A 12449-nucleotide genomic window follows, 5' to 3' on the forward strand; every position below is an offset into this window, starting at 1 on the left:
GCCCAGGAGCTAAGAAAGCATAAACATCATATAAAATCTGATTTTGAAATGAGCCCAGACAATACACATTTATTTTGGGATTTTTTTTTTATCCTGGATTATATTTCTAATAAATGTACAATTAACATTTCCATAGCCTTAAGATATGAAGGTTTTGTCTTTCCCCTTTTTTTTGGTTCATTTCAAATATTTCATCATCATAATTGGCCTGTGGCATTTAACAATGTTGTTGCTGTTATTTTTGTTTTCGTTGGCAACCAATCACAATGGTTTCCTGGCAAGAGTTAAAAATAATGGGACACGTCTTCTGCAGTTAGTTTCATTGGCCACAAAAGTGGTTTGAATTTCGAAAAATATTTATTAACAAGTTTAAGTTTCTTGAAAAATACTCTATGGTTACCTCAAACACATATTTTTTTCTTACTCATCAAATTGATAGGGGGAAGAACAATATGTGGTTTCCTTTTAAATGAAATTCCAAAAAAAAATATATGAAACAAAAGAAATCAAGGTATACATTTCACATTCACATGACTACCGATTCACTGGAGCGTATGTGTTTTGTTGTTAGTCATACGCCCTATGGGTATGGAGATATTATGCATATGAATTTAAGGTAAAAAATGCTTTATGCCTCTAATGGGAGTTCAAAAATCAAATATTCCTAAAATCCTTTTTAAAGTGAGACATTTCAATATTCCTGTAACCCGAATTTCGAGCAAAATCATTTCAATAAGCGTTATTATTTTCTGCTTCAAAAGAATTCAAATATCTGCAAAATTATTTAGCATTCAAATCTATTCCAATGAAATCATTATGAGAAAATGTATCATTATGTGTTTTTCAATGACCTGCCATTCGACGTTTCCAGTAGAATGTACATTTATTTTTCAAATACTTGGAAAGTTTTTAGAGTATACTTTTTTCCTTTCATTTCTATTCAAATTAGTGGGGCATAATCCCAGTTTCTTTCTGAAATAAAACCAGTAAGGAAAGTAGTAAAGTCGGACTGGGCCGACGATATGATACTCTTCACCACTGGGGATACATATGAAGAATATGTATCCTAACAGACGTCGCCTTTTCTAAGGAACATTGACATGAAATTGAACGAACTTAGATCGGACGAAAATATATATGGGAGCTATGTATAAATCTGACCCGATTTTCTCGAAACTTAGCACACATCATTCTGGACCTAATTCAGTACTCTGTGCCGAATTTCGTGCAAATCTAAAGATATATAGGGACTTTGGTGCACCATTTACCTTAAATCGGACGAAAATATATATGGGAGCTATGTATAAATCTGACCCGATTTTCTCGAAACTTAGCACACATCATTCTGGACCTAATTCAGTACTCTGTGCCGAATTTCGTGCAAATCGAAAGATATATAGGGACTTTGGTACACCATTTACCTTAAATCGGACGAAAATATATATGGGAGCTATATCTAAATCTGACCCGATTTTCTCGAAACTTGGCACACATCATTCTGGACCTAATTCAGTACTCTATGCCAAATTTCATGTAAATCGCAAGATATATGTGCACTTTGGTGCACCATTTACCTTAAATCGGACGAAACTATATATGGGATATATACCTAAATCTGAACCGTTTTTCTCGAAACTTGGCACACTTCATTCTGGACCTAATTCAGTACTCTATGCTAAAATTCGTGCAAATCGAAAGATATATAGGGACTTTGGTACACCATTTACCTTAAATCGGACGAAAATATATATGGGAGCTATATCTAAATCTAAACCAAAAATTCCAAAAATGTGGTCCACACTTGGATATATGCAATTAGATGCAATACCAAATATCCTACGAGCAGAGGCAATGTATGTTGAAAGATCTACCTTATATGTTGCGAGCTCTGTCATAATTTCAATAGACGTACATAAGTAAATAGAGGTAGAATTTAATTCTGAATGGGGGGTTTCTGACGAAACTTTGTCGTTCTGTTTAAAAATATTCAGAAAATATGTTGTTCATCCTGCCGGAACCCTGATTGTCACATTACAGCAATTTCCATATGTGTGCAGAATTTCATAGTTCTCTATTAAATATTGCGAGCTATATCGTGATATTAACAAGCAGAGTAGGCAAACTTATTATAATAAATATTCACTCTGTATCCTCACTGACTATTGACAACACTTATACGCCACATATATACGCTTTTCTATAGTCAGTGAGCAGCACGGCCCTCCTTTGGCTACGTCAGTCAATCCAAAAATACTTTTAAGTATATTCTAAAAAAAATCCATTCTTTACAATGGCTTCAAAAAATAGTATCCTCCCGAACGTATGCCTATTGACAACACTTATACGCCACATATCTACGTTTTTCCATATTCAGTGAGCACAACACGGCGGTCAATCCAAAAAATACTCTTAAATATATTTTTAAACCAGTGAGCGGAGCAGTATAGTCGGACGGGGCCGACCATATGATACCCTACACAACTTCCACGAACATCTAACTTTCTGTGGCACTACATTTTGAGCTATGGTAATATTTTGCGATATTTGCAAGCTCTTGACCGCCTAGCGGTCAACAAATATTACTAATATTCAGTAAAGATTTTATAATTGCTTGTCCAGATTCCCTTCAACGTGGGTTTATGTTGTGATGTTCGGCTTTCAATTGTGGCCTATAGATCGACTCGAAAAAAACACAACAAATTAAGTTTTCGCCCCACTTCATACCAATATTATTATCTGATAATCATCGAAAATTATAGGCATTCTCCTTGACAATACCTGGATCCTCATGGAAAATTTTAAAGCGATCAGCGCTATATTCCCGCCCTATAGTGTGGTAATGGATTACTAAATAATATCTGAATATGTAAGCACCTGTAAATATTTATGTGCAACTCCCACATGCGAGTACATACGACAGGATAATTAGTATCAATTTAAAGGTCAGACACTCCTCTTGAATATGCTATCCACTTCTCGGGTCTACATCTTTCAGGATTAAATATACGCCAAAGAAAAAACATTTTGTAATGTTCCACACAAAAGTCAGGGTCCAGAAAATAGGATCTTTATCAAAACAACAATTTAGTTTCTTGCAGAAATTCCATTAAATCCCCTAGAGCGACCAGAAAAATCGACAAAAAACAAGCGTTTTAACCGATCTTTACCAAAAACAATTGGGGTCTTCATTGCCCAGAAGCCATCCTATATGCAAAATTTCGTGAAAATTGGTCCATAACAGTGGCCTGTATCGTGTCTACAAATTATAATGGACAGACGGACACACATGTCTAGATCGACTCAGCTAGTCGAGATATGACGATCATAATACTTAAACGTGAGTCTAGGACCAATATTTCGCGGCGTTACAAACTCTTGGGGCTGCACAAAGCTATAATACCTTGACAACCTATTTGTATAGGGTATAAAATATTCTTTAAAAATCCACACTTATCTATGTTCGGTGAGAAAACAAAAGCTACGGCTATAGCTGAAATTATTCTTGAAAAAATATTCTTTAACAGATCCACTCATTGAATATCTTATTATAATAACTTTCCCTCTATGTACTCCGGAGCGTATGGCTATTGACAACACGTATACGCCACATATCTTCTTGTTTTGTTGTTGTTTTTTGTAATTAAAGAAAAGTCCTTATTTTTGGAATCCGAAAATTCCAACGGTGTTAGAAAGAGTACATGTCTGTCTCTCGTATGAACTAGGATTATTGACTTTGTTCTAAAATTAACAAAATGGCGGACCTTTGAAAAAAATATTTTTGAAAAATCGCCGATTTTTGATCAAAAACCAATTTAAAAAATAAGGAAGATCTTCACCGATTGGCTTTATCCTTGTTCATACGATAGCTATACACTCACAGAGAAACGTGTAAAAATTTGGAATCGATTGGGTCATTAGTTTTTGAGTTATCGTGCCCGCCATTCACAAAAGAGAAAAACGCGTTTAAAGTTTGAGAAGCCCTTTAGCCGTTACTTGATGCTGACACAATAAATCGGCTATATCTTCAAGATTTCTTGAGATTTTTTCTTGAAATTTTGAATTAGTGTAGATTCTAATTGAATCAAAAAAAATTTTGACCCCGAGAATGGGGGGTCCCCTTAAATAAATAAACTTGAAAACAAAACAACATGCTCACACATGACAATATCAAAGATTCCTTACAAATACTCTTAAATATATTATAAAAAAAATCATTCCACACAATGGTCCCTATAAATATTTCTTACAAATATGGTCCCTAAAATATGCTTTAAAAATCCACACTTATCTAGACTATTTAAAAAGGCTGTGAAAAAGTTCTTGAAAATGTATTCTTTAACAAATCCACGCATAGGTAAATTTTTATAATAATTTTTCCCTCGCTCCGTAGCGTATAAAACAAATATAACATATCTGTTATATTATCTAAGGAAAAAGAGGCTTTAAACACTCCACGCAAATCTAATGTCCATTGAAAAAAAATAATTCCTAACAAAACCATGTTTATCTTTGATCAGTGAAAATATTCTTTAAAACGTGTGTCTGTGGCTATTTTAAAATAAATATATTAATTAGAAATGTCCCTCGTTGATAGTGTTGACAAAGTTATTTTTAGAAATTCGGTCATATTAAATTTGTTCAAAGCCATTGTTTACCAAATTATCACATTCGATATGCTCTGTGAATTTTTAAAATAAATTATAGATTATTGTTTTTTACTTCCTGTATATTATAAATAGAATCGCCACGTGTGTGCATATTTATAAATAGAAAATTTCTACTAATTATTTTATTCCGGGCATGATTGTGCCTATGCATGGAAATTCCATATTTAAAAATAGTACACTTGTCCCTCTACACTAAGAAAGTGTTATGGAAATGTATTCCAAACATCATCCATGATGATTTCGAATTTGGCAATTAAACTTCGTCCCATAATCATTTCAATTGGATTGCCCTTGATTTCAGTTCCCTTTAAGATTAATAATTAATTGCAATTAATTTATTGATTTACCAGCCATTGAAAATCTTGAAAAATTAAAATCGAGAATAAGGAAAATCGAAATGACCTTTTTGTATTTGGTTCAAATATCAAATGTCTTTTGATTATTATTATGTAAATACATATAATTTTAATTCAATTTTTTTATTCTCTAAAATTTATTTTCGTAAATGTGTAATTCAATTATGTACTAAGTGCATTACTAATTATTATATAAATTATATAAAATTACAAAATAAATACCTTGAAATGGAATTAATTTGCCAAGAATTTGTAGCTTAAAGGTATTATGCTATAAATAACTATTATATGCATACACAATTATACAAATATATAATGTCTTCGTTGTTTTTGTAATTTTTGTTTTAATAATAAAAATAGTATAAATTCAATCATAATAACATATCGTCTGCATAATATGTGGCGTATACCTGTTGTCAATAGTCATACGCCCCGGAGGACATCGAGGGAAATGTAATTATAATAACTTTGTCTATGCGTCGATATGTTGAGGAATATTTTTTCAAGATCTATTAAATATGGGTTCCTAGAAAACTATTTTTCACCAAAATAAATGTAGCTTAAAAAAAAAAATAGGGGCCCCTTTTAATAGAACATTTTTTGAGGCCATTGTTGAATTATTTTAAGGAATATTTTTCACTGATCATAGGTAACCATTTTTTTAATATTGTTTTTAAAAACTCTATTGGTATGCGGGGAATGTGTAATGTCAAAATTTTCACTGACTATAGATAAAAGTGTATACGTGACGTATAAGTGTTGTCAACAGTCATACGATCCGGAGGCTACCGAGAGATATGTTATTATAATAAGTTTGTCTATGCGGGGATCTGTTATAGAATATTTTTTTTTTCAAGAACTATTAAGGCTATAGCCGTGGGTTTTTCAATGAATATTTTTGTAAAGAATGATTCCCTTTAAAAAATAATACATTTAAGTGTACTTTTAATAGATAAAAATTCTTTTTCGATTTATTGGGGTATACGTGGTGTCAATAGCTATACGCCCCGGAGCACAGCGAGGAAAAATTTATTAAATAAATGAATGCTTGGGTTTTTAAAGAATATTTTTTCAAAAATTATTTCACCTATAGTTGTTGCTTTTGTTTTTGGTCGCTGAAGGGTGTTACTTGTCATTTTTGGTATGTTCAAGGTCCTAGGCCAAGTTGTCAACCTGACAACGCCTGACCTCAATATACCACAGCATAGCTCTCATATAAAATTCCCCACCGATTTTTTGGTATTTTGAATATTCACCTCATGTTGGACAGTGTGAACTGCTTATACGCTCATTTTTGAAAGCCAATTTTCAACCAGTAAGGAAAAATCAAAATTCGGACGGGGTCGACTATATGCAACCCTTCGCCACTTTGGGTACATATGTATAGATGTTAATATGTACAATATCCTGTAGATAGAATGGACATATAATCTTTGGAGGACCATTGAGATGGAATCGGGCGAAATTAAATATGCTATCCACAAAGATATTTGAACCAATTGATAAAACTTCACATGGACCTAATTGAGCAACCATTGCAATTTAATACCATCTGCCAAATTTGGAGTAAATCATAAAAACATAGGCTCTTCGGTGCACTATTTACATAAAATCGGACGAAAATATATATAAGACCTATATCTAAATCTGAACCGATTCCAACAAACCTTATCACACATCATTCTTACCGCAATTGCATTCGCTATGCAAAATGCTGTCTCAATCGGATAAATATTGGGAGTTTGGTGTATCATTCACAAAAAATTGGACGAAACTATATGTGGGAGGTATATCTAAATCTGAACCGTTTTTAACAAAACTTCGCAGACATCAGTCTGGACCTAATTCAATACTCTGTGCAAAATTTTGTCCCAATCGGACAAATATTGGGAGTTTGGTGTATCATTCACAAAAAATTGGAAGAAACTATATATGGGAGCTATATCTAAATCTGAACCGATTTTAACAAAACTTCGCAGACATCACTGTGGACCTAATTCAATACTCTGTGCAAAACTTTGCCCCAATCGGACAAGTATTAGGAGTTTGGTGCATCATTCACATAAAATCGGACGAAACTATATATGGGAGCTATATCTAAATCTGAACCGATTTGAACAAAACTTCGAAAACATCAGTCTACACCTAATTCAATACTCTGTGCAAAATTTTGTCCCAATCGGACAAATATTGGGAGTTTGGTGTATCATTCAAAAAAAAATTGGAAGAAACTATATATGGGAGCTATATCTAAATCTGAACCGATTTTAACAAAACTTCTCAGACATCAGTCTGGACCTAATTCAATACTCCGTGCAAAATTTTGTGTCAAACGGACAAATATTGGGAGTTTGGTGCATTATTCACCTAAAATCGGACGAACTATTAATGGCAGCTATATCTAAATCTGAACCGATTTTCTCCAATTTCAATAGGGTTTGTCCTTGGGCCAAATAAGTGAACTGTGTCAAATTTTATCCAAATCGGATCACAAATGCGACCTGTACTTTTTCACAAAAATATAGGACGAACATGCGTAAATCGACTCAGAAAGTGATTCTATGCATATTATCAAAAGGGTCTAACTCGATTCCTTACGCCTGCTACAAACATATGCACAAATACATAATACCCTGTACCACAGTGTGGTGAAGGGTATAAATATAAAAACTTCGGACCACCCGAAGTTAAGGACATTTCTACTCAATAGAAATTATTATGGTTCTAGAAAAAAATCGTTTCCATAGATTTCGATTTTTAAAATAATAAGGTCTCCCATACGTGAGAATTTTTTAAACAATGTTTTTCTAAGGGATTTTTTTTTAAATAATCAGACATTATTTATGTAGACTACTAAATGGACCCGTAGAACATGTTAGAGGATTTTTTTCCAATTTTTTTTGTCCAAATCGTTAAGGGATTAAGGATATAGATTATTTTGGAATTTTTTGAAGAGACTATATAAACAGTTTTTTTTTTCTTTAGAGGAATTGACATGTTTCTCTTATTTTTAAATTAAATTTTATTAGAAATATTTTTGATCTTATTTTTTTTAATATATATTTTCAAAAAAAAATCTTCTAAAAATTTACTTTCAAATTTAAATAAAGTATCATTTTTTAACAAACTATATTATTACCAATTTTCCATGAATGTGTATGACATTTGTTTAATATACTATGAGTGATTATTTAAATATTTTTCCAGTCAACTTTTGTTTGTACTATTATTATTTTTGAACTAGCTTTCTCAGTTGTTTTGCCATAAAAATTTAATTTTTCACTTTTCCACGAATTGCAGAAGTATTTTTTTCTACTTCAGGTAAATTTTACTTTCTGCACACAAACACACATTGTCAGCATCAGAATCTGTAGACTAATACACTGCATCCGATTCACTGCACTATCACTAAAATCGCAGGCAATAATACCCAATTGCACATTTACATGTACACACGAACACAAAATACACTCTCGTTTGGGTTCATAGAAAAAGAAAAACAATCAACTGTAACTATATTTAAACAAAGTCAATGTCAAGGTGAGCTGTAACAAGCAACTACAGCTAACTGCAGACCTCTTCAACCTACGGAGAACAACAACACAAAACACAATGTGTATGTGTGTCTGGCTGTTGTATTGTCTCTCCCAGTGAAGCACGTAATGAGGCCAACAAAAAGTACATCCACTCACATTGACAGCACGGCTGATAAAATAGCCCATTGACAGGCGAGCCGTTATTTTAGCCCACTGACATTGCAACACCTTTAGAATTCACTCACGTATTATTAAAACGATAAGCATAGACACGAACACACACACACATTGAAACGTACACGATTTCGTCAGTAACTAACCGAAGTGTTCATTTAGCCAGATTCTACTCTTCACTGTCTGACAATTCAACGATAATCGTTGAAGATTTGAATAACAACAACAATGAAATAGAAATGTGCCCACGTTTGGTCTGATGCTGCCACTGCCGCCTATTGCCGTTGTAACTTTGCGTGCCACAGGACAAATGACAACCAAATGCTTTGGAAATACTTTACGAACTGAAATATGCGTTCAGACATCAGCAATACGTCACAGGGCACAAACATCGTGGTTCCGTTTTGTTGCTGCTTTCTGAAGAGTTATAGGTGTGTGTGTGTGTGTGTGCGTGTTTGTGTCAAACTGTGTACGTGAGTAGGCATGGGTGTGCGTGCTTTGATTGCTGTGGGGCAAAAAAAGGCGCCAAAATGTCTACTTCTGCCAATGGGGCTATGTTTCACAACCACTATGCTGTACTTCGTCTACACACACACTCACACACAAGAAAGTGTAAAAGCGAAAGTTAAACAAACACATTCAACAAGTTTTTGTACGACTTCAAGGCCAACATAATTGGATGAGAGAAAGAGAAATGTTATTCAACCAGAGACAGAGAGAGGAAGTGAGAGAGAATGTTGATGAAATAAAATAAACAACATGTTGCAAATCAATTGGGCATAGACATTCTTCAATATTTTTTTCAATGACAGAAATAGAATTTTTTATCATTTAAAAAAAAAATATAATAAATAATTTCAAATCGATGGTACGATACGCAGTACAAATGACGTATTTGGTATCTGTTTTAGGGTCGTACCTTTGGATATCGACTCGATCTCCACGGCCTGTAGTGATGTCGCGAGACTACTCAGGCAGTTGGCTGTCGAAACAGATGCTGGCACCGATGAGAATCCCATCGTTAAAATGGATGACTCATCAGTACCATTATCTGCTAGATAAGCCGATGCCAAGGAGATCGCCAACAAAATGTATCGGAGGGCAGTAAATTACTGTAAACGATACATCGGGCGGGACAGCGACTCCATCACGGGGAAGGAGTTCCTGTTAATCGAGAGGAACCTCAAACTCATTAGGAAGTTCTCTAGGAACTATCCTGATGACATTGAGAGGGACTTCTGGATTGATAGGATCCCCCGACCTAGTACTAGGACCACAGCGGTAATCCCTTCGATGAAGGAGAAACCTGCTGATGGCCCTGGTACATCCAGGAAACTGATGCCTGAGACGTCTAAGCCCTCAGCACCCCCAAAGGGTAAACTGAATACTGAGACGTCCCAGACATCAGCATCCACAAAGACAGAAGGCAGGGGACTGTCGAAGTCGGCCCGAAGGACAGCCCATAAAAAGGCCTCCAAGAAGACCGATAAGGCACAACCGCCCTCTGTCAGTCCACCTTCTGCCGAATTGCCAAAGCCGACAGCCAAGGCGGTGACAATTGGACAGTCGCCAGTGGATGAGCAGAAGATAGCGAACGCAAAGCAGGTGCCTGCGTCTGCTGGGCATACCTCTGCAGTGGTTGCTACCCCGGGTCCCAAATCTCGGCCACAGCCCGCGGCTGTCAAGAGAGGAGGAGAGGAGCAACAACTTGCTGCAAAGATGCCCACGCAGTCGTCGGCCGTACAGAGCTCTGCTTCGTTTGCGTCGGTGGTAGCGTCGAAGGAGAAACCTGCCAAGAGCAGCGATTGTGTGGTGAAAACCAAACACGCTGTTTTGAAGCAGGTAGCCTAGACACCTACGACGGCGCAATGCGACTCTGCTGATTCGAAAGAGGTTCCAGAAGATCTGCGGGTAGCGATCGTCGACCGAGCTGACCCCGACGGGTTTATCAGTGAGGATAGATGGGAGCTGGTCGATCTGAAGGATCTTTTCCTATCCGACGAGATTGATCGAGAGAGCCTGCGGTTTGGCCTGACCTCCTCATACAAAGGGGTAAAGGTTGTTGATTGTCGCACTAAGGAGACTTCAGATTTCCTTAAGAAGACAAACAACAGCCTGAACCCCCTTTGGGAGGGTAGTCGTAGTCGGCAGCTGTAGCGGTCCGAGAGATACCGAGCGGTATGGTAACCTCGGTGCTTATCCCAAAACCTTTCAAGGGGCTGGAGAAGACACTGAGGTTATTGGAGAAGCAGAACGACGGCCTTCAGATGAGGAGGTGGAGAATCCTCGCCTCATTTGAAAGGAACGGCGGTGTAGTCGCGAAGTTCGCTACCGATTCTGCGGGAGAAGAATATTTGAGGAAGAACAAGGGTGAGCGTGTTTATGGAATGGGGAAACTTTGTTTCCGCCTACCAACTCCAAAACAATAAGCAGACAGCAGCAAGCGCTTAACGTGATCCAGATCAATCTGCATCACCGTAGAGCAACAGCTGCTGAACTGCTATTCACCCTCTCTTCCTCAAACATCGACGTGGCGCTCATTCAGGAACCTTACCTGTACAAAGACAAGGTGACTAAAAAACCCTACGGACGTCTAAAAAACCCCTATAAAGGTACGAAGGTGAGTATTTTTCTACAGAGCGCAATAAATGAGGTACGACCCTTATATAAACAGCATTTTTTCAATATTTTGTTTACTTACCACATAATTTTTTTATTTCTAAAATCACGTTTCTAAACACTGTGTTATTAAATTAAAATGTTTATAATCAATAATAAATGTTTTGCAACAACAAATGTTTATCAACATTTTGTTTGCAAACATCCGAAGGACATTTACGACAGAGTTACAGTAAATCGATTAACAATGTTTAAAAAAAGATGGAACACACTTACCGTTAAGGCAATACCCACTGTGGCCGAAAACGAACCCAAACGAAATTCACCAGTGTTGTATTTAACGAGGAATGATGTTTTTCCCACGCCAGAGTCCCCCAGCAGAATAGTCTAAAAATAAATCAACAAAACACACACACATTTCAACCATCGTCTTTGGAATCTGTAACCATCCACCCACCTTATGATTCACGGTATCATCAAAGGGTGGCTGATGATGTACCGGCTGCTGAAACATGCCCACCTCATCGTAATGATATGAACGCCAGCCATCGTCGTAATCTTCTATTGTATAGCCAGCATCTTCCAGAGCGTACATTTGTAGTGCCTCACGGGGTGGTCGATAGCCCGGATAGCCCGAGGGTGCCTGAGAGCGACAATATTCCGATGAGGCCAATGCCCCATCACCATAGTAGCCGGAACCGCGGCTATAGCTGCTATACTGTTGCTGTTCTTGTTCTTTGCGTCGCCTGGCCTCCTCCACACGTCTCTGTGTCGTCTCCGGATCTTCGAAGACATCATCGCTCATGCTGCTGGCATCATCGGGTATTTGTGACATTTTTGTGAGTTGTCTTTTCCGTCTTCTTCTCTTTGCTTTCTTTTGTTTTTCGATTTGTTGTTTTATTTAAGATTAGTCTCCTTAGTTGCTTGATTGGTGTTCCTTCTTAAGTAAATTTTCTAAAGTTTTTTCTTTTTTTTTCTACTAACTTTAAAAGTTATTTTGTTTAATTGATTGTTTTGGTGTTGTTGGGGTTTCTTTTGTTTTTTTTTATAAATTTAATTACATTATGTTAAGATATGTTTTCTTAAAATATTTTTAT

General features: G+C 36.2%; 1 protein-coding gene across 1 annotated transcript in view; it reads right to left on the minus strand.

The window, feature by feature from the left end:
• Positions 1-12187, minus strand: part of LOC133328396 (ras-related protein Rab-26) — a 111545-nt gene extending 99358 nt beyond the window's left edge. The window contains exons 1-2 of the mRNA XM_061536966.1: positions 11810-12187; positions 11629-11739 (exon numbers count right to left, since the gene is read on the minus strand). Of these exons, the coding sequence (XP_061392950.1) occupies positions 11629-11739; positions 11810-12187 (489 nt within the window). The remainder of the gene's footprint in view (positions 1-11628; positions 11740-11809) is intronic.
• Between the last annotated feature and the right edge of the window lie 262 nt (positions 12188-12449).

The sequence above is a fragment of the Musca vetustissima genome, unplaced genomic scaffold, assembly GCF_032173495.1.
Source record: "Musca vetustissima isolate MV318-11 ecotype Yass unplaced genomic scaffold, APGP_CSIRO_Mvet_v1 utg10125, whole genome shotgun sequence".
NCBI lineage: Eukaryota > Metazoa > Arthropoda > Insecta > Diptera > Muscidae > Musca > Musca vetustissima.